General features: G+C 52.7%; 4 protein-coding genes across 4 annotated transcripts; 3 read left to right on the forward strand and 1 right to left on the reverse strand.

The window, feature by feature from the left end:
• Positions 1-598: 598 nt before the first annotated feature.
• Positions 599-5271, forward strand: COCSUDRAFT_31111 (hypothetical protein; the record flags this gene model as incomplete). The annotated part of the gene is made up of 13 exons (XM_005644230.1): positions 599-1119; positions 1454-1621; positions 1729-1917; positions 2025-2149; positions 2275-2470; positions 2642-2852; positions 3012-3165; positions 3271-3423; positions 3543-3617; positions 3741-3831; positions 4066-4369; positions 4479-4730; positions 4866-5271. The coding sequence occupies exons 1-13, from the start codon at positions 942-944 to the stop codon at positions 5269-5271; spliced, it is 2502 nt and encodes an 833-aa protein (XP_005644287.1). The 5' UTR covers positions 599-941.
• Positions 5272-8286: 3015 nt separating this feature from the next.
• On the forward strand, positions 8287-9538 carry COCSUDRAFT_44567 (hypothetical protein; the record flags this gene model as incomplete). The annotated part of the gene is made up of 4 exons (XM_005644231.1): positions 8287-8355; positions 8506-8676; positions 8846-8984; positions 9444-9538. 4 exons carry the CDS (start codon positions 8287-8289, stop codon positions 9536-9538), a joined length of 474 nt encoding a protein of 157 aa, XP_005644288.1.
• Positions 9539-9858: 320 nt separating this feature from the next.
• On the reverse strand, positions 9859-14102 carry COCSUDRAFT_48850 (hypothetical protein; the record flags this gene model as incomplete). Its single annotated transcript, XM_005644232.1, has 6 exons — positions 9859-10740; positions 11061-11222; positions 11974-12074; positions 12499-12654; positions 12915-13097; positions 14027-14102. The coding sequence occupies 6 exons, from the start codon at positions 14100-14102 to the stop codon at positions 10594-10596; spliced, it is 825 nt and encodes a 274-aa protein (XP_005644289.1). The 3' UTR covers positions 9859-10593.
• Positions 14103-14470: 368 nt separating this feature from the next.
• Positions 14471-20717, forward strand: COCSUDRAFT_19457 (PLP-dependent transferase; the record flags this gene model as incomplete). The annotated part of the gene is given in 16 exon segments (XM_005644233.1): positions 14471-14836; positions 14954-15116; positions 15277-15463; positions 15590-15866; positions 15980-16122; positions 16249-16386; positions 16532-16729; positions 16886-17058; positions 17246-17306; positions 17322-17408; positions 17832-18039; positions 18237-18292; positions 19311-19459; positions 19736-19851; positions 19986-20097; positions 20518-20717. The coding sequence occupies 16 exon segments, from the start codon at positions 14471-14473 to the stop codon at positions 20715-20717; spliced, it is 2634 nt and encodes an 877-aa protein (XP_005644290.1).
• Between the last annotated feature and the right edge of the window lie 1249 nt (positions 20718-21966).

Consider the following 21966-nt stretch of genomic DNA (forward strand, 5'->3'; position numbering starts at 1 on the left):
AGCCATGAAAGCTCCTCCTGCTATCCCAGCGAATTTTGACCTTCTATTTAAAGCTTTTCATGTGGGTGAATGCATGCATGTGGAAGGCATTGATCGCCCAAGCCCTATGTCGCGGCCCGACAAATGCTTGCACAGAAGAAGTCACTCTTGGAACGCATGGAAGAAGCGATCATGGATCTGATTGCTCACAGCGTGTTCTCATCACGGCTATGCATCGTCGTACACTGCCTGATATGCAAGCTGAAAGGGTGATCGTGACTCCTTGCGGTATCAAACAACATGATAAGACCTCTGAAACATAAATAATGCTCTTATGAGACTCCACGAGGCTCGATGCGCCCGATTACGATGCGATGCATAAGTGTAGGAGATTGGTGCACGTATCGTTCTGGCGATCTGATGGAATCCAACAGAAAACAGTGAACCTTTTATTTAACAAGCCAAGTAACTCGAGCAAATTGATCCTCAACTTTCTTTGTCATGAGGCCCAATTAGAAATTTTCAAAGCCAAGGGGTAAACGATAATAGATCCAGAGCCAGCTATGGCCAGCGCACATTCATTACAGGTGGCTTGTTTGCACATGCCAGTCCGCTCTCAGTCTCCATTGCTCACACCGGCTGTACACAATTTCGATTCCATAGTATCACGATGAGGGGCTGTTTCTTCCTGCAGCTATAGTTTACACTTGGAGGGGCGGTAACGCAAGCGTGTAGTGGGCAGGAACTTTGCCAGGTCCCCACTTCAATCCTTCAATCTCCCGGTCGAGCCGAGCGGAAACGGGATCTTGTGAGGCCCTAGCTGTCGCTTTTAATCAGGACGTAGATCAAGCTAGGTTACTGCAGGATTGTTATTGCCGAACAGCTTGAGAAGGCAGGAAGGAAGTCTTGTGATCAGACCCGTCAGCAGCAAGACAGCTTGGCGATCGGCGCCAGAGGCGTCGATGGCTAGCACCTCAAAGCGGCAGCAGAGGCGGCCTTGCTTGCCATCTGCCGCGCTTTGCGCGCTTGTGGTGGCAGCTAGCTTGGGCAGCGCGCTCGTCCGCTGCCAGACGGGAGGGTTCGGGTCCCCATCTCCAGGCCCAGGCCAGTGCGACGCTTCGGGGCCCAGGCAGGAGTGTGGTGCGTCTGCAGATCCTTTCTTTATGTCTATTGATGTCTACACGGGCTCAGTGACACCCTCTGCATCGCGTATAGAGCAGCTTGACACTCTGTACCGTCCTCCATTTAGTCAGGCCCACAACATGCAGCTTCTGCAGTGGGAGTCCTTGTCTTTGCTCCGCTGTTGGAACCATGTTTCTGTTTTGTCCAAGCATGAATTTTGCGACTGCGATCGGAGTTCTGGCCGCGGATCCCGCTGCCTTTAGTAAAATGGGATTGTAATGATGCCCTCACGAGAGGCACACCTTGCTTTGCTTTTGAGCACCTGTGAAGTCATTTCCTGCTTGCTCTGCAGGATGGAATGGCATTGAGGACTGGAAGTGCGCTTCCAAGGGCTGCTGCTATGATGGCAAGACTCCCACTGAGGTTGGCACAGCCAATGTGAAGTACACAGCGCCCGTATGCTTCAAGCCAAACGGCGGTGCCAGCACCTACGATCTGTCTGGAGGCTTCACGGCAGCAGGTGCGGCATCATGGCCTTGTCTGTGCCATTAGCTGATGAGCATGCTTTACTGTTGCTTGAGTACCTACAGCACTATTATTGCTGAACCAATGTGTGCTTGCCTGCAGCCAATGGGAATGGGCTTCAGGGCACGCTCAAGCAGAGCGGTACAGGAACGCAGCCAGAATTAGGGCCTGACATCAAGACCCTGACCATACTGGTGGAGAATGTCACTCCCGACATCCTGCATGCAAAGATTGGCGCACCAGGGCGATGGGAGATCCCGAAGAGCATCTTCCTGACACCCAACGTCACAGGTGCGACGTGGCTACAATCTATGATACATGTTGAGCACATGCATGTAGGATGATTTGGCTGCATGCTCTGGAGTCCGAGCTTGCTGACATGTTGAATGTGCATGCAGCGTCCAACGGTCCTGCAAACTACCAGTTCAACTATAGTGCTTCGCCCTTCACCTTTGCTGTGGCTCGCGCCGACAGCAATGGCGAAGCGCTCTTCAACACTGTTGGCACACGCCTTGTGATCAAGGTAAGTGACATCCTGGCCAAAGACTGCCTTGTCATCCCTGTATCAAGTGACTTAAATATGCATTAACATGTGCAAGCCATGCATGCATTCATGGACAGTGCATTGACACATCTGTGGTCTTACAGGACCAGTACATGGAGATCTCCACCACAGTGCCAGAGACTGCTGCCCTGTATGGCCTTGGCGAGCGGACATCCTCCACTGGTCTGGAGCTGCGCCGTGATGGCATTCCCCTCGCCCTGTGGAACCGCGACCACCAGGCAGCCCTGCCTGACCAGAATGTCTATGGCTCACACCCAATTCTGATGGATGTCCGTGAAGGTAATGCTTTGTGGATTGCATGCATTTGAGTCTGGTAATGTAATTTATTATGCATTCTTGCACTGCATGTCTCATGTGTGTGTCTTGCATCGTTACATGTGCTTGCATGCTTGCGTGGACACCTGGAAATGAGTGCAAGCAAATCTTTGAGTGTCCTCTTCTGTGTTGCAGATGGCTCAGCGCATGGCGTGCTGCTCCTCAACAGCAATGCCATGGACGTCGTGCTGACAAAGACAAGAGTGCAGTGGAGAGTCACTGGTGGCGTGCTGGACTTCTACTTCCTGATGGGTCCCACTCCCAATGCAGTCCTGGACCAGCTGACTACCATCATTGGCCGTCCTGTGATGCCTCCATACTGGAGTCTGGGGCTGATGAACAGCAAGTGAGCTCCTCTGCGACAAGCTGTGTCTCCTCTTGTTTTGTCCCTGTGTGGCTGTGCGCTATCTATTACACATGCATGCGTATTACTCAAGCTGCAAAAACTGGTGGTTGCAAATTGCTGCGCATGCATATCTGACCAGTAGAGCTGTTCGTGCTGCAGATACGGATATGGCTCCGCAGAGTTCTACCACCAGATCCTCAACGGCTATGGAAATGCTAGCATTCCCTTGGAGACCTTCGTGTCAGACTCCCAGTACATGAACCATGATGAGGACTTTACCCTCGGCGACAAGTTCCCTCTTGCTGAGATGAAGGTATATACCGTAATGCATTTACAGCTGGAGTGCAATTTGGATGCGTTGGAGTATGAGAGAGCAAGCTCATTGGCCCTGCATGCTAACATGCTACTGGTGTGGCAGGATTTCATGAACAGAATCAAGGCACAGGGCCAGCGCTGGGTTCCCATTCTGGACCCGAACATCCACATCAGGAAGGGCTACGCACCGTATGACAGCGGCATCAAGCAGGACATTTTTATGAAGGATGTCTCAGGGAAGCCGTATGTTGGGCAGGTGAGCTTCACCTGTGCTCACTATCCAGAAGGTCCCTGTTTTGCAGCACACTTATTGCATGCATGCAGGCAGTGCAAGAATGCCTTTTTCAATCATGACAAAGCTGGTGTGCTTTGCAGCTTTGGCCTGGAGCGTGCCATTGGCCTGATTTCAAGAATCCCAATGCAACTACATGGTGGACCAGCATGATCAAGGTGCTTGCTTCTCCCGCTATCGACATGTTCGCCATGCATGACTCTGCATGTTCCTGTCATGCTTCGTGGTCATTTTCAATGCCTGTGGTACCATCATTTGCTAATTACTCCAGCTCTTTGCAGAGCGTGTACGACGATTTGAAGCTGGATGGCCTCTGGATTGACATGAATGAGCCCTCCAACTACTGCACAGGAGATGTGTGCTGGAACGACGGTTAGTTTCTCCACTCTGCATCCCGGCCATAAGTGTATACATGCAATGCATAGGGATTACACCTGACCATCATCACCAACATCGTGTGGCAAATAAAAACGAGTTCTGTTGGTTCAGATTTACTGAGACTACCATTACCCTCTTCTGCCAACGATAACGGTAATTGAAAAAAGCAAACTGTGCGCATGATGGGAAGAAGTTGATCTGATGCTGTTTGTGTGGGGACATGTGCAGACACTGTGCCGGCGCGCAATGACTTCGTCTGCATGCTGGGCTGTGTCAGCGGGAGGGACCAGGTGATGGCCACAGCTGGCAACAAGAGCATCACGCTCAACGAGAGCTACTTCAACCCGCCGTACGCCATTAACAACGGCGACAATGCGTACAACATTAGCTACAAGACTGTCGCGATCACAGCATACCACTACGATGGCACCCTGGTGTACAACGCGCACAACCTCTACGGCATGCTTGAGACTCTGGCAACCGCTTCTGCCCTCCAGAAGCTGCGCAACAAGCGCCAGTTCATCCTGACCAGGTGTGAGGCAGTCCTGCTGGCAGCATGTAGTCTGGAAGTCTGCAATGCATATTGGAGTCGTCTGTTGACACTTTGAAAGGCTTTCTGAAATATCTTTATTGAATTGCAGGTCTACTTTCCTGGGCTCTGGAGCTTACGCAGCCCACTGGACTGGGGACACCAATTCCAAGTGGGAGGACATGCGCTGGTCGATCCCCACCATCCTGAACAACGGCATTGCCGGCATCTCCTTCTCCGGAGCAGACATCTGCGGGTTCATGATGAAGGCCACTGACGAGCTGTGCTCCCGCTGGGCCGCTGTTGGCGCCTTCTACCCCTATGCGCGCAACCACCACTCTGACGGCTGGCAGGAGTTCTTCAGGTGCTCGTCATGGCTAGTGCAATAATGAACGTCATCACATGACCAGCAGTGCAGAAGAAAAGTTAAGCTGGTACAGCATTTGTTTTCTGTGTATGTTTGCATGCATGTGAAGCTGAAGTGTGATCACTGCTGCAGGTGGGAGTCCACATCTACAGTGGCAAGGAAAGTGCTGGCGACGCGCTACAGGCTGCTGCCATACCTCTACACCGCATTCTTTGACTCGCACACCTACGGGTGCCCTGTCGCGCGGCCGCTGTTCTTCACCTTCCCTGCCGACAACACCACGCGCAACATCGGCGAGCAGTGGATGATGGGCGACGCTCTGCTGGTGTCTCCCATCATGTATGAGAAGACCACCTCGGTTCGCGCCTACTTCCCCCAGGGCACCTGGTACGATTTCTACAGCGGCCGCGTCCTGGACGCTTCTGCCGGCGGCAAGTGGGACTACGTCTCGGTGAGTGTCATTCCTAAGCCACCATTTAGGAAATGCTGTTGTCCCTGCCTTCCTTTTGCCGTTTCTGTTCCAGGTATGAGCATGTGAGGAACACTATCTGTGTGCACCTGTCATGACGCTCAAATTGCTGCTGCGCAGGCTGAGATCACCGACAACGTGCCCCTCCATGTGCTGGGCGGCAACATCGTCCCCATGGCCCTGGGCACAGACTTCATGCTCACAGAGGCCGTCCGCAATGCCAGCCATGCCCTCGTTGTCGCCTTCCCCAAGGCCAACTCCACATATGCAGGTCCGCATGCCCTGCCACTCCCTCTGATTTTCCTAGTATCAGCACCTGTGACATGTTGACTCAAAGGTGAAATTGCAAATTGCTTGACTGGTAAATGTTACAAATGCTGAGACCTTTGCTGTCTACAGGCGACCGGTGCGGTGGGCGGTGCGGCGGAGCTCCACAGGCTGGAGTGCAGAACGCATGTGGCCACATGTACCTTGACCAGGGCGAGGAGCTGAACATGACTCGCAGCCTGAACAACTACCTAAACTTGGCATCTCAGCTGGTTCAGCAGGTAAGCTTCCCTCGATTGTCGTCAGCGCAGAAATGTTCCTCAGCAAAAATGCTATTGTGTAACATTGGAAGCTGCATCGTGGCATTTTGCTCAAATACGTTGGGATGCCTGCAGGCAAGCGGCTCTTACAAGGGATTCCTGTCTGCCACTTTCGCCGGCACACCCGGCGGCTCATCTGGCGCCACCTGCGGCAAGGACACCTGGTCATGGCCCACCATCGACACCGTCATCGTCATGGGTGTTGGCCCTGTGGATGGCGACTCCATTGTCATCCAGGTAAGATGATGCCTTTGCTTTTCAGTTAAATCATATTGATGCTGCAACAGACTTGCCATGCAAATATGTTGCCTCACACCCTGTCCCCATTATGCTTGCAGTGAATGCAGCAACGTGATGCTAAGACAGAGTGTGTTGCGTGCAGGCTGTGAATGCAGGAAGTGCAACGCCCGGCACGGTGCAGACGGCATCAGTGGACAGCACTCCGGGCGTCACAAACCTGTCGGCGGGCACCGCCAAGTACGACGCGGCGCTGCAGAAGCTGACCATCTCGGGCCTCAACTTCCAGCTGACCTGCCCCACCGGCCTGCGCATCAGCTGGAACTCCGGAGCGGCGACGGCCGCGGCCGCGCCCACGCCGCCGTCCACGGGCGCCCCCGCTGCCATCTTTGGCACGGCCCTCAAGGAGCCGGCCTCGCCGCCCAACAGCGTCGTCCCGCCCCCGGGCGGCGGCGCCGCCGGCAGCCCGGCGTCCAACTTTGGGTCTCCCTCCGGCGCTTCCACAGAGTCCAGCCGCTCCTCCAGCGATGCCCCGGCGGCGAGCTCACCCTCCAGCAGCTCACCCTCTGGGTCGCCCTCTGGGTCCTCGTCATCGCCCTCTAGCAGCAGCTCTGGATCTCCCAGCAGCTCTGGCTCCCCAAGCAGCAATGGGGGCAGCTCCAGCTCGCCATCTGGCTCCAGCAGCCCCTCCAGCAGCAGCGGGGGCAGCAGCTCTCCCTCTTACAGCAGCCCCTCTTCCTACAGCAGCTCCCCGAGCTCCCCGACCTACACATCTCCATCCAGCAGCCCCTCCTACAGCTCCAGCCCTACGTCCTCCTACAGCCCGAGCAGGAGCCCTCCCAGGAGCCCCACTGGCGGCGGCGGGGGCGGCCCGGGTGGCGGCCCCTTCTTTGGCTGAGGGCAGGCGTCTGGCAAGGCACTCCACAAGACGGCAAGTCTGTTAAAGTGAAGCTGGTGCAGCTCCAAGGCTGGCGCCTTGCTGGTAGGCTTCTTGAAGTATATATTTGCGATTTATGACACGATGTTGTTCGAGTACTGAGCTGATAGAGTTAGTCTTGATACGAAAGAGGACACGTGGCATTGCGAACATTTGAGAATGTTTTGGAGCAAGATCCAAACAACAAGGACCCTTGTGGTTTCAAAGCAAATGATTGTTGTGTGCCCCCACACTTTGGTTTGAAGTTTTTGCCTTGAGAGGCGGCATAGTCTTTGGTGCGTAGAGCAACAAATGGGCCACTGGAGGAGAGTACCGGTAGCATAGATGCCTTCAGACTTGTGTACGGAAGTTTCATTACAGAGCTGCAGCAATGTATCGCATCAGTGACAGCATGCTTGCCAGAGCAAGGGCTCTGTCAGTATTGCTTAGCTGTTGCTGTTCAGTCTTAATGCGGCATGAGTGGATGCCCCATACTTCTGTGACACCGTGCATGCGCTCTGACACTGCAAATTGAAGTCTGATTTCATTATGCAGCATGTGATTCCTTGGTTTCGGCAAACAGCGGGTTGCACTGCCGGGGATTTGATTATCTGCAGCTTTAAAGTCCTGACTGTGGCTCTTTGCTGGTGTCCTGCGGCTTTTGTGATTTGCAATCTATGATGGTTGTTGTGATGCCATGCAAACTGCAGACCATGTCTAGACCCTACTATGTAATGGCAGAGTTATAATGTCTCTGGCAGAAAGGTCCTGAGGGCAGATCTACTGCGCACATAATATTATGTCTCCATATGCATATGGCCATAGGATTCTGGGAACATTCCCTCAATTTATTATTAACTGTGCAGTGGCCGAACTTTTAATTCATGAGTTCGAAGTGTGAATGACTCATTCATGAAATTCAGAATTCATGCATGCTGCGCAGCCTGATGAAAATTGAAAGCACTCATGAAGTGCAATTGCCTGGAAGGGATGGATTGCATATAGCTGTGTCAATGTGAACCTTCATGATGATTGTCTCAAAAATGCTGGGTGTGCAAGGGCCAACATGCATGCACCTGTCTTCATTACTCTTCCTTACGTCACGCGTCACCTTTAGTTGGTCAGTGGTGATCTGTCGCTTCTTGATGCCACAGTGCAAGCGCATTCTCATTGTTGTACTAAACTCTACCTTCTCGTGCTAGCAGTCATCAGTCGGGGTAAAGTCACCTTCCCTTGGGTGAGCACCGCACGCTTGAATGAAGAATGTGAAACAGCTCTTTTAGACCTCTGCCCATTGTAAATGTCGGAACATTGTTGCTGAAGCGTGCACTAATTGCAGGTCAGATGACAGGGAAAGCTGAGTCTGCCAAAGTATCTTTGGCGAGGGTGACTATAGACGCACCCCCATCCAAGGTAGTGATCCATGGCAGCCCTCATCCGGAGCATAGAACCCCTTCATTTACCTCGGCTGTACATTCCCATGTTCTGTACAATTTTGCTGTCTGAGGCAAGTCTACTTATCTTTGTTTGTTAATGGGGGTTCACTTGCAACCATGCTCACAGGTATACGAGAAGCTTGCCAACGTCGAGAACTGGAACGACTGGCACAAGTCTGCATGGGTTCTCCGTGCTCCAGGCCTGCATAAGCTGACACCTGGAGAGAAGTTCAGCTACACTGCACCCTTCGTGCTGGGGAATGTGTCCTCAGAGGTCACAGTCGCATCCCCTGACCAGGTGCTTGTCAGCCTTGGACACCTTGGGCCTTTTTTGTGTCTGCAAGGGAGGCCACACCACCTCCTCACAGGCTTACAGAGCAGCCCTACATCAGCAAATTGTCAAGACAGCACCCCTTCCATTCACATCACAGCATGGAACAGTGCTCAGGCATTTTTTTGTGTCCCAGACGCTGGAGTGGAGAGACAAAGCGCTGTTTGGGCTGATCAACGGCGGCCACCGGTGGCGGCTACATGGCAAGGGCAGGCGCCTGCTTGGCTTCATTGGCAAGGAACAGACACAGGTCGTCTTGGACCAGGAAGTCACAGGTGCAGTGCCTCTTACTCGAGCCTGCTGCACACCACACACCTGCCGGTTGTGTCAGTTGTGATCTCAGTTGTGATCTGCACAAGAACTGAGCAATTTGGACCTCTTTGGCAATTCCTGTTTAAGATCATATCTTGGTGTCCTCTTCCTCATTGCGCCCAAAGACGAAGCGGCCGCCGGTGCCAACAAAGTAAACCCCTTAGGATTGTCTTGCTGGCATCTTGCAACCGCACCGACTCCATGTCGGTTCACAGGAACGAGATGTCCAAGTCCAGGACCCGCCTCTGATTGCCCAGGCGGTCGCACATCAAGTTTTTGAAATCCAGCGAGTCATAGCGCATGAGCGGCGGGGACATGTTCTGACCCCTAAGCTGAGGGTTTGGGAACAAAGGATGTAGATGAGATCAAACTGAGGCTTTAACATCAGAGTTTCAAATGTGGGAGTTTTGTGCCTGGAGCAGGCTTGGGGCAGCTTCTGGTGAGTGGGAAGGGCCTGGAGAAGCATGGCGCCACATGGCTGACAGAACTGAAGCAGTCGGTTGAGGGAGGCAAGTAAGAGCGGAGGTGGCAGCGTACTGTGAGGCGTCGCATGGGTCAGAACACATCAGCAGATGACATCGTGACACCAAAAATGCATGCATGCTTCTCCAACTCGCCTGCTTTGCAGGCATTGCAGTTTTGCTCCTGTCACGGTCTGCATGATGGTGCAGACATGTGAGTGCGGTTACTGCTGTGAGTCTTGATTCTGGATATTTTTTTTAGTGAGGGGTTCAGCCGGATTTTAAAATTTCAACGGGTCAATCAAGGAGCTGCTTGCTTGCCATCGTCTATCGCATCCAATGGGTCTTTGAAGACCAGTCTTGATAGTGTTGTTTTGGAAGGCGCTCGTTACACTGTACATGGCATGTACACGGAGTCTGGGTGATCATGTTTGTTTTAGAACCAGCCTGATCCTGAGGATGTCTCCTTTACGAACCTTCCTCGTTTTCCTAGGTCTACCTGTTAATATCTCACAAGTGGGTCACTTCCTGGCTAAGAAAGTACACAGATATCTTGTAACCTAATGCCCTGCAGGTGCCTCAACGATGAGATAAGCAGCGATTATCACCCAGATGCAAAAGTCTCAGCAAATGATATCTTCACACAAATTTGCACACTGCCGGTAAGAATTATCACAATGGAGCAGATTGCACCAATTGTAAGTTATTGCTGAAATCATGCATGTACAGAGTGCCTCCCTACACGTGACACAAGCTCATGCTACTAGCAGTACTCAACCTGCGGGATGCCACTCAAATCTGCCATGCCATTCAATTTCATTTTCAGTAAGAATGCCCACATGCTTCATAACCACAGCTGTATACTGAAACCCAGCTCAAATGGATTTTAAAGAATTCTGGAAGCTCCAAGTTCCAGCCCCGTTCTCATATTTCTACAATGTGGGATCACGAAAGCTGGTCTGTACATGTTGCCCAATAAAATAATAAGCCTGCGCTCGCAAGACTGTGTTGTGCTTGGTAGACTGATTGCATCAGACCCACCAATGCAAAGGCATGAAATTCTTCCCTATTGTTTACCCCAATATTGGCCAAAAGGCGCCCATCAGGTCTCTCATGTGCTGGATGGGTTGTCAATGGTGACCTGTGTGTCCTCATCCAGCTTCTTGTTGTCCACGAGCTCTCCATTGCTCTCTGTCCTGAAGATGGCCTTGCCTTTTGGTGCGCTGTTGCCCTGGAACGTGCTCGTGGTAATGTCCCCCTGATAAATAATGAACAGCATTTATCAGATCCCACTGCCCTCCTCGGGACCTGGCTGGCGGGGACCGGTATAACACTGAGCACTGTGCCCACGGTTGATGGGTCTTGCTTGGAAGGTGAGTCCGAGAAGGGGTAGGATTGTGAATGCCTTCAACTGCAGCTTGTCTGCAGGACATACCTTGCCTTTTAGCAGGGAAATCATGTAATGATAATACAGTAATGGTAATTCTGCACTTCCCTCCAGGCAGTTGAAATGCTATTCCCCCAAGGCATTTGTGCATGCAAGCTATTGCCAGAGCAGGAGTCAAGGCAGACACACACCTTTGCATGTGAGTCATAGATGGCGCCTCCGATCTTGGAAGCCTTGTTGGAGGTGAAGACAGATCCAATGATGTCCCCACTGGTTGAACCTCTGAAGATGGCGCCCCCAAAGTCGGCAACATTGGACTCGAAGAGACACTCCCGCACTGTCCCTTGCACCCCCTGCACAGCCAACAGTTCATTACAAGGTATTTGATGGAAATTGTCTTGCATTCCATGCATGCATGCCTCTCATTGCAAACGTATTTTCATTTGTATTTGTATCTGAATGCAAGCATGCCCGTGTGCTGTTGAGGTCCTTGAAATAACAATGGAGAAAGGTTGTTATGGAGGGAAAATGATTTTGGTGCGTGCCTGCAGGTAGAGACCAGATCCCTTGGCACTCTTCCCTGTGCTGAAGGTGCAGGAGGAAATGTCCATCGAGGTGATCTGGTTCATCTCAATGCCGGCGCTGCCTCTCTCGCTTGTGTTGTTGTCAAACCGACTACCCGAGTGCACCACTTTCTTGCAGTTGTTCTGCCACACGCTGCCGCCATTGAGGGCAGAGTTCAGCCGGAAATAATTGGTGTCCATATTACCTGAGAAGCGAACTTCCAGACGTGAGCGCAATATACAGCGGACCATGAGTAATGCAAACTTACTTTCCGAGATCACATTGAGGCTGTCATGAGATCAATGATGGCTAGCAAATAAGCATGTAGGCATTCTCACCGGAGCATTTGGACTGGAAGACGGCTCCTCCACTCCTGGTCGCCTTGTTCTTTGTGAAGGTGTTGTCATTGACAGTTGCTTTCCCACACTGCACTTGCAAGCTCCTTTCAGAGGTTGTGATGTTCTGCCAAATTTTGGAGACCCACAAAGTGACAGGCAGATCTGACAGGCTTTGACATTGGCATGGGAGGGGCAAGCCCACCTCTTCGATGAATATCGCCCCTCCGTTCTCCGCCACATTGCTTGTAAACGTGGAGGTGATAATAGTGACCAAGGAGGCATTGTTGGCCGCTATAGCGCCCCCTGCACAAAGACCCCAACAAATGTCCCTTCTTATCGGACGCACTTTAGCTGGGGTAAATAGCAGAGAGGCCACCATGATACCTCATGTGAATCTGTCAACCTCCGTTCTCCCTCCCCGGAAGCATCCAATGTTAAGCTCAACCTCAGGCTATAGTTTTTCAAGTGACCAGAGCACAAAGATCTGGGGAGATTGCATATTCGGCAAACAGTGTTACTGCCAAAGTATGAAGAACGTACTGCCTTGCAGGACAGACAGAGTTCATCGAATATTCAGACAGGCATTACGTGGTCAGCAACAAGTGACCCAAGCAGGACAGATCTGGGGAAACTGCCACAGGTGAAAGACTGTGCAAGCGCCAAGATTAAGGAGTAAGTGCTGCCTCGGAGTGCACAGACAACACGAGCAAGTGTATGTGAACAGCACCTGCGCTGCGGCCAATGTTCCCCTGGAAAGCAGTGCCGTTGACCAGGAGAGAGGAGTTCCACATGGATATGGCGCCGCCCTGGCCGCCCCCGTTGCCTTGGAAGGTGGAGTCCAGCACTGTCACGCTGGAAGTGTCATTGGCATAAATCGCCCCGGCTGCCACACCAACATCAATTCACATCACCTCTGAATAATGTATTCCGTCTGCCCCTGAGACAATCTAGGGGTAGCATACATGTTGTGCTCAGCATGAACCTGAGCAAATCTAACTCTAGTTGAAGTCCTGGAAATAGGCATCATGAGCACCAGACAAATGGATGCCCCTTGTAGGGGCAGGTCAAGTGTTATTGATCAGCGCATGCATGGAGGAGGTGGGCGCTAGTGGCAGTGTCTAATGGGCTGAGAACTCAGGACACCTGCGGAGTTGTTGTTTGCAGTGAAGGTGGCGTTGACGAAGGTGACGTTGCTGTTAGACAGCACGATGGCCCCTTGCCCAAAGAAGCTGAGGCCAGAGAAGAGCGAGTCCTCTATCGCCAGATTGGTGTCCTGGATCACCATGGTTGCTCCCGGCAGCTCCACTGCCTTGATGTATTGGACACCTGCACAGCAGCATTAATGCAGGGTATGGCAAATAAGATTTGATCGTTCTGGGCCGAAAAAATATCAACTACTGAAAGCGAGATTCACAAAATGCCGCTCCAATTCTACTGGCAGAACTAGTTGAGGGACAAAGCGCGACACCAATTCAGTATTGATTTTGCTTGGTTCTTGTTGCAGGTGTGTGCGCAGTGCTCACCAACAAATGCTGGTGCAAACTCTTCCAGGAGTGGGCCGCCAATCAAGTTCAGAACGCTCCCTCTGCACGTGATGTTGGCTCCCAGCAATGGCCCGGCAGGTCCGTCGGACTGCAGAGACAGTGAGCTGACTCTGTCTTGCCTTCTGAGGCCTGCAGTGAACGCCACACAATGTAATACAAAGAACGCAACACCTCATAGTTTTCTGCATCGTACTCAAGATTATAAATATAACATACTAGTGTAAATGCTTGAAGTGAAGCTTCCTGAAGACAAAGCAAATCGGTGCCATCCAGCTGTTGACACCCTAGGCATCTAGCTGTCGGATGCTTGCCTTGCACACTGAATCGACAGACGGTCCTGCCTCCGCTGTCTTCCGCCCTAGCCTTTTCTCTGAGGCTTCCTGATGGTGCTGATGCGTTTGTCAAGGTAGCTTGCAGCCCTCTACCAGCATGGCCCCTGACGACCGATGTCGTGACAAAGAGCGTCAGTACAGCAACCAGTCCATATAACTCGGGCGAACGCATCTTTCGTGCTGCCAAAAGCTCTCCTATGTTCTCAAATCTTCCGCTCAAAACCCAAGGGGGCCTCTCCAATCAAGCAGGATTGTCAGACACAGGCTCGGCCGTCTAAACAGCTAGCTAGATGCCGATTGATCTGTCCGCGCCTCAAAACCTCCTGCGCTTCTCGTTCATGGGAACGATGATGCGTTCCAAACAACTGCGATCTGGAACCTGAGGTGATGCTAATGGTGCTCTGGATGGGCAGACAACGATGCATCCACAACGCCAGTCTTGCAGCACCTGCCATCCTGGCACTGAGCCAGAAACGGGCTCGACCTGGGTGATCACGTAAGTTTTACGGACTGACGACACGACATTTGCATGCGTGCAGAAATGTTTGTTTGACCAAGGTGTGACTTTTCCATAAAAGCATCCAATTGCAAATGATGCGTACTTTTCATCGGAAGTGATGGGAATGGCGCGCTCTGCGGCCTTTGAGCCGCCTCTGGAAATGTGATCTGCGTCTCGATCGTCACGATTTTATAACTGAAAAGGTCCAATTCACCCGAATAATGGGCAAACTGAATATGATGAATGAATGACATATGATACGCACCCCGCCGAACCCGCATCAATATCTGATCTACGACCGCTGTGCAAACCTGAGTGTAAACGATGGTCATAGCATTGCTCAGATATGCGGTCATAACGGCAGCCCGAGTGCTTGCAACAGCCAGTGCAGCTCTTGTGGGGCTCGCTAATCTTCTCGGCATATCGACAGAAGTGAGCTCGACACCAGCAGGAAGAAAAAGAAAGGCAGACAAACAGCAAAGGCAGATACACAGCCAGGCGTCCACCGAAGACTGCCACTACGAATCGAGGAAATATGACTTCCTGAGGGTTGCTGGCACCCAGTATGGGTACGGGGGAAGGATTGAGGACCTGTCCAAGATTGAGTTCAGCCGCTTGAGAGGCAGGGTGTACGTGGACCATGCCGGCGCCACCTTGTACTCAGAGAAGCAACTAAGAGCCGCTCATCAGGTAATGCGTTGCACTACGTGCCTGTAATCTTAGTAAAGCATTGCATGTGATCCCTGGTTACTTCTGCCGTACTTGACATGTCGAGGGTTTTGCCAAGGGTGGTACTTGCTGTGACAGGACCTGAGCACGCAGCTGTACAGCAACCCCCACAGTGGGCACGTAGCTTGGTGTGGTGATGCAAGCGCGTCCGAAGCCGAGATGCATGCGCGTGCACTCACGCTGGCAATGTGCAACGCCTCTGAGCGGGACTATGAATGCATCTTTGTGTCTGGAGCAACAGGTGGGTCTGCAGCAAAAGCCCATGGTCGTAACACAAGACCCTGGAAGGAATGAGCACAATCTGAGTGTTCTGTCCTTCCTTCAGAGGACGATTGTAGTGGAATAGACAATTCCTGCCACTGCGGGTGTACTTGTAAATGCTAGAGCTTTGGATGTGACAGGCGCTATGAAGCTTGTCGCCGAATCCTTTCCCTGGTCGAGGGACAGCCGCTTTGTGTACACGCAAGACAATCACAACAGCGCTGTTGGCATGCGAGAGCTCGCCCTGAATGCCGGTGCCAGTGCTGTGGCCGTGAACTTCGTCCCAGACATCCCAGAAGGTATGCTTGAGCCTGAGAAATGGCAGCTGTGCAACCCCAAAACCACATCATTGCTCGCTCAATCACTGCTTGGATAGTGCTTTAAATCTCACCATGACTTTCTTATCGCAGAGCCTCTAGTGGTGAGGGCATGTTCAGCAGCAATGAGTCGGAGTATCACCAGGTCAGGTCAGCACAGCGAAAGCAGCAAGCCACAGAGCCACAGCCTGTTTGCGTACCCCTTGGAGTCCAATTTCAGCGGAGCCCGCTATGATCTCCAACATGTCGGGCGTGTGCAGCAGCATGGGCTACAAGTGGTGCCTGTCAACGCTGGCAGCAGCCCAGATCAGATACCTGGTGACCATAAGGAGCGCTGGTATATCTTGCTGGATGCGGCAAAGGCCTGCTGCTCTGCGCCCCCAGATCTGTCCCAATCGCCTGCAGACTTTGTGGTTTGGGCTCTCACACTCTCGATAGATTCAAGCACCGCTTGCCTTGCAGTCAAGTGAAGGGGAAAAGGTATTCTGACACAGCAAGGAGAAATGCTGCTGATTTTGTGCCGCAGGCGCTGTCTTTCTACAAGATCTTTGGGTACCCAACTGGCCTCGGGGCGCTCCTAGTGCGGAAAGAGGCTCTGCAGATCCTTGACAGGGCCTACTTTGGTGGCGGCGCCGTCAGCGCCTCAGTGGCTGATGCTGACTTCTTCAGGTGAGTAGATGACTCCTTCTGACTCAGACCATTTGCATAGTTATAGGAATTTCAGAGCAGCTGAGTTTCCCTTAATGATGACAATTTTCTCATGAAAAAAAACGACGTTCTGGCTGTGCATTTCAGGAGGAGGCCAGGTGCAGCAGGTTTGGAGGACGGCACGCCTGCCTACCTGGCAATCGCATCACTGGCGCATGGCTTTGCACAGCTCAACAAGCTGGGGTCATTCCCTGCCATCGAACAGCACACTGCCACTCTGACCAGGTGGGTTGAGCTCTGTATCCTCAGCATACTCTTGCAGATAGGACCGGCTATTGTACTGTGGTGTCTTCCCCCATCTCTTGGGCCCTGAATTTTCTTTCATGAACAATTGCTTTGGGCTGCGCTGATGTTTAATTACATCCAACAGGTGGCTGGCAGACAGACTGGCACTGTTGCGCCATTCCAACGACCAGCCAGTCTGCGTGCTATATGGTGCGCACGCTCAAAAGGGCGCTGCTGTTCCTGCTTCATCGTGTGGCATCCAGCGCCTGGCAGGAGCTGTCGGTCAGGGCCCTGTGGTAGCCTTCAATGTGCTCAGGCCAGATGGATCATTCGTGGGTTACAGGTGAGCAATTGCCTTACCTCCTTGGCTTGCCTCTGTCATTCTGCTTCCCCAACAGGTTGCAGACACTGTATTGAAATCACGGGTATGAGTTGACAGTACTCTGATGCTTAGTGTTAATTGTCATCGTTCTGATCTGTCATCGCTGCTATGTGGCAGGGAGGTGGAGAAGCTGGCAGGGCTGTGCAGCATCCTGCTGCGCACAGGGTGCTTCTGCAATCCAGGGGCCTGCCAGGCGCATCTGGGCTTGTCCCACCAGGATGTTATCAGCAATTATGAGGCCGGCCATGTCTGCTGGGATGACAATGACCTCATCAATGGCCGACCCACAGGTGAGCATATGCACAAAACCCACTCTAGGCAGCACGGCCCTCAAGGCATTGCTTGTAAGTCCAATCAGCGGACAAGATATACCTGTGAAATCAAAGTCATTGATTGGTGCATGTCAATGCATCAGTGACACGGATAGGTTGGAGCATGCATCTTGCAAAGAGTGATGAAGGTGCTTTCGTCTTGCAGGTGCTGTGAGGGTTTCATTTGGGTACATGTCCACCTTCGCGGATGCAGATGCTGTCTTCAGGTAAGCAGCAACGAGGTCCACTGATTTGTTTCCATGTCCATTGACACCATGTCTTCCCCTAGTACAACAGGGCACCTCTAATCAGATCCTTCATGAATGCAGGTTTGTTTTGGACTACTTTGTGGACGCTCCAGCCAGCACGGTCACTCCTCTGAGCAGCGCTGCAGATGGACAGGAGGAACCAGCAGCATGCGCAGGCACAGCTGCCAGCCCGGAGAGTGAGCAAGTGTCAGTTGATGAGCAGCGTGCAGCTCAGGAGGCAGAGAGTATTGACACCTCTGAAGCACCCGTAAATCAGCCAGGGGCTCAGCAGCTGCAGACAGCACCAGATCTTGCAGCAGAGTCGGAGCTGCACAACGCTGCTCTTGCCCGCGCATTGACCTCCTCTTTTTATGAGCAGACTCTGCTGGCCAGCTTGATGGCAGACAACCCAGCAGAGGTGCAGAACAGCAGCGATGCTGTGCACAGTGACACTGCAGGACAGCTGCCGCCACAACAGCAGCAGCAGCAAGAGCAGCAGCAGAGCGGGGTGTCCTTGGGACAGGTATTTGTGTACCCCATCAAATCATGCGCGGGTTTTGCGCCCGAGTCATGGCCGCTGGGGCAGAACGGTCTGCTGTATGACCGCGAGTGGGCGCTGGTGGATGGGGACGGAGCTGCCCTGACGCAGAAGAAGCTGCCTCGCCTCGCCACCATCCGCCCCACCATTGACATGGATGCAGGCATGCTCCCTGTCCTGCTCAGTCAGACATCATACCAATTGCTTTAAATCGCTTCCATAAGTTGTGACAATATCTTTATTGGACCTACATCATCTGTCTGAAGAAGCAGGTTATCTGAAGAAGCAGGGGATGGGGTGTTTGTGAGAAATTGCATTACAGTCAGCACATGTGTACTGTAAGTGGCACGCACACTGCAGGAATCTTGGAGGTGCACGCGCCAGGCATGGCCAAGTCCTGTGTGGTCCCTCTGCCGAAGGAGCAAGCGTCAGCGCCACCGGCAATGCAGCCTCCAGCCGCCCCTGCTGCAGCCCTCACAGAAACCCAACTGGAGGCGCTGGACAAATACGCCAATGCCACATCCGACACCAGACTGCATCGCGCTGGCAGCACTTCCAGCCTGGGCTCACTGGATGGCAGCTTCACTGGCAGCGTGATCAGCCAGTCAGGCATGTTTCTTCCTGCTTCAAGTATTGGTGGCTTTATGGGCCTCCCACAAGGTTTGACCGGGAGTTGACTTTTGCATAAGCACTCCCTATGTGCTTTCAAAGGAGCATGCAATGTTCACCTTACACCTGGCTTCAAGGGCGCGGCAGACCACATGAAACAGCGCCACTGCTTGCTGATTGGTAGAATAAAAATGACATTGCAGAGGCATTAAGTTGCGCATTTGCGCAGGCGTGAGCTTTACTGGGAGCAGCTTCACCAGCCGGCACAGCAACAGCGCAATGTGGCCCCGGCCGTCCGACAGGTCCAGCGCTTCAGGGCAGCAGCGCCTGCAGACACAGCTGTCCTCGGCTTCCTCCATGTTCGAGCCGGGCGCCGACCCCGTGGGCGCGGCTGCGCTCGCCAGGGAAGCTGCCGACAAGCAGCAGCGCGGGGGCAAGAAGGTGGTCGACCTGAGGGCAGTCCGCTCGCGCTTCAGGCACCTGCGCAACCGCCCCTCGACTCAGACGGTAGTTGAAGAGTCTGCCAGTTCTCAGTCTGAGCCCGCACCCGCAGTCACTCAGCTTGGTGGCTCCGCTGAGCAGCATGTCAGCAGACTGGCGGCCACGGGCAGTTCCGCTACCGGGGTGCCACACCCTGAGCGCCCTGTGAGTGCGGGCGACTCAGCCATGCGGCACGTACAGATATGCGCAGACTCTGTCTGCAGCCTGCAGGTACGCTTCCCCAGTGCTTACTGACTCAATGACACCTTCTGTGTTCAGAAAACTGCTCACAGTTAAAAAGCCAGGCGCAGTGGTAATTGCGTTCCTGCAAGCTTCCCCGGCAGATGTTAAAGGAGGCGGCATCTGATAATGCAGGTGGGCACGTCGCCGGCTCAGAGCGATGCAGTCTCGGACTGGTTCTCTGAGGCGCTGGGAGTGCGCTGCTGGCTTGTGCGGCAGCAGGATGGCAGCCGCCGAGCTGTGGAGCGCAGCCAGCTGCTGCAGCGTGGGCCCCACGCCTTAGCACCCCAGGTAGAGGCGGCGGCCCAAGAGATGAAGAGAGCGGACGGCGGCGGAAGCATAGGTAAGCATAAGTGTGTCAGGCCTGCTGACAACTGCCACGAGGATATGCTGTGCTGCGATTGACATGTCAAAGCATAGGTAAGCATAGGTGTGTCACGCCTGCTGCCAAGTGCCCCAATGGAATGGTGTGCTGTGATGGGCATTTCATGCATCATTTAAGAATATTCTTTGAGGTATATTGCTATTGTATTCTGCGCAGGCTTTGCGAATGAGGGACAGTTTCTGGCAATCTCGCTGAGCAGCCTGGGAGATGTCAACCGCCGCTTGGCTGAGAAGCAAGGTTCAAATGCTACATGCAGCACACCTCCCTTCCAGGTACGTTGTTGGTGCAAGAGGGCCTCCAATATTCTGCATGCTGTTGACAAGGGGAGCAAATGTGTACTCAGGCCTCCTGAAATAAAGCTGAATGCTCTTTATGCTGATGGACTTTGCCAAACTGTTGATTACAGGTGGAGGCAGAGCGCTTCCGGCCAAACCTGCTGTTCAGCGGTGGCATGGAGCCATATGCAGAGGACACCTGGCGGACGCTTCACATCGGTGAATGCCACTTCAATGTCACTGGTAATCCCTCTCCACATCTCTGTGCTTGCCGGCATGCTGTTGTGTGGAGGCTCCAAGGTACAGTGTCCTGTCAATGTCAGCTTGCATCTTACCAAGCTGGCTTGAAGGGTGGGACGAACAAAACTCCTGCTGTGAAATCAGGTTATGCATGCGCCGGTTTGCCTTAGGTAATTTTGGAAGCTTGTTGGGTAGGCAAGGAGGTAGTTGTAATGCTGCAATACACAACTAATCACACAATACATTAGTCATCCCTGTGGAGAAGAGGCGAGCAGTACTTGCAGATGTCTGGGGACAGCGCGCAGGGCGCAGAGTTCAGAATGCAAGCTGTGAGACAAGAGCAATACAGGTGGTCTCAATGTGATAACGGCAATTAGGTAGGTAGTAGTGCTCTATTGTTTACCTTTGCTGTGTGGGGGACAGGTCCCTGCGCGCGTTGCCAGGTGGTGTGCACAGACCCGGAGGCAGGCCAGCGTGGGGGCCCAGAGCCGCTGCTCACACTGGCTGCCTACCGCCGCACGCGCGGCCAGATCCACTTTGGCATCCTGCTGGAGAACGCGTCCCAAGCCCAGCCAGCATCGCAGTGGCTGCGCGTCGGACATCCCGTGCTAGTGTCCCCCTGATGGGCCATGCCAAATGCACTCTTTGTACATGTGTTGGTGTTGCTGCGTTTGTGCAGCAGGCCTTGCTGTTTTGTTTCTGTTGGCATGGAAAGCGTCCCCAGTGTACATCGTTTTTTGGGACTCTTTCTGCCTTCATATTCCCATTCCCCCCAGTTTCGGCTGGTGGTACTACGCATGCTGCTTCAAATTTTGACAGCTTGTCTTGCTGCCAGTGTATACAAATGTATCCAAGGGGCAGTGGACACACTGACGTGTATATCTGTGAAGCATGGTGCAAGGGGACGTAGTGCCTGCCTATAAACTAGGTATCAGCATCAGAGTGAGCTACCCTTTTGGTACGGACGACTTCCCAGGAACATTTGTGTAGGATCGGTTGTCTTGTGTTGGGTTGCATGTGTACCTGCACACGTATGCAGGTTTGTACTTGGAATGCATGTCAGGCACTGTACAGTGTACATGTGTAATGTAACCTCAGATCTGGTCCCCCAAAGCAATGGCCAATGCAATATTCATGAGCTATTGGCCCTGTGAAGTGCTCAAATTGATGCATGACATTTGCCCGAAGTCGACTAAACAATGGGTGGACGTCATTGCATCATGCAATGCTTTGTCAGAGCTCTTGATCTTCCTGAGCCCGTGCCTTGCACTTGGACAAGCATGCATGCCCTGATGCCTAATGGTGGCATTTGCATTGGATGTCATGCATGGCAGATGCCAATATTGGCTTCAACTTTACAAATTCCACAAGGTACATGAGGTTTGAGCCGCATGTGCAAAGAAATGCAACATCAATGCCTTGCACTGAATCGATGTTTTACACACACGAAGAGGAACGCAACATGTACAAGTCTGCGGTCAGCAAATGCCTCCTATCTGCTGCAATGCATCTGATGTATTGTAGTGTGGATGGCGGATAAGGGGCCATGTGTGCGTGCGGGTCACATCGGTGGTGTCATCTGGCCAGTTTTGATACATGATGGGTGTGTGTTCTGGCCAATTCGAGATCTTCTTTTATAGCTTCTTACAAGGACGTCCATTGCCACTATACCCTATTGTTTGCTGTGAAACCCCTCCTAGTTGCAATACATAAACGTTGATAAGCAGATGTCAAGCGATGAAGGGATTTTTGAAACTTACACCTCTCCAGCAAGATGTTCCTCTGGCCAGCTGTGTGCCTAGGTGGAAAGGAACATGAGCTCCCTTCGTCAGGACAATCTAATCGCCTTTAATGTTTCATGTGCAGAGTGAA

The sequence above is a fragment of the Coccomyxa subellipsoidea genome, assembly GCF_000258705.1.
Source record: "Coccomyxa subellipsoidea C-169, whole genome shotgun sequence".
Lineage (NCBI taxonomy): Eukaryota > Viridiplantae > Chlorophyta > Trebouxiophyceae > Coccomyxaceae > Coccomyxa > Coccomyxa subellipsoidea.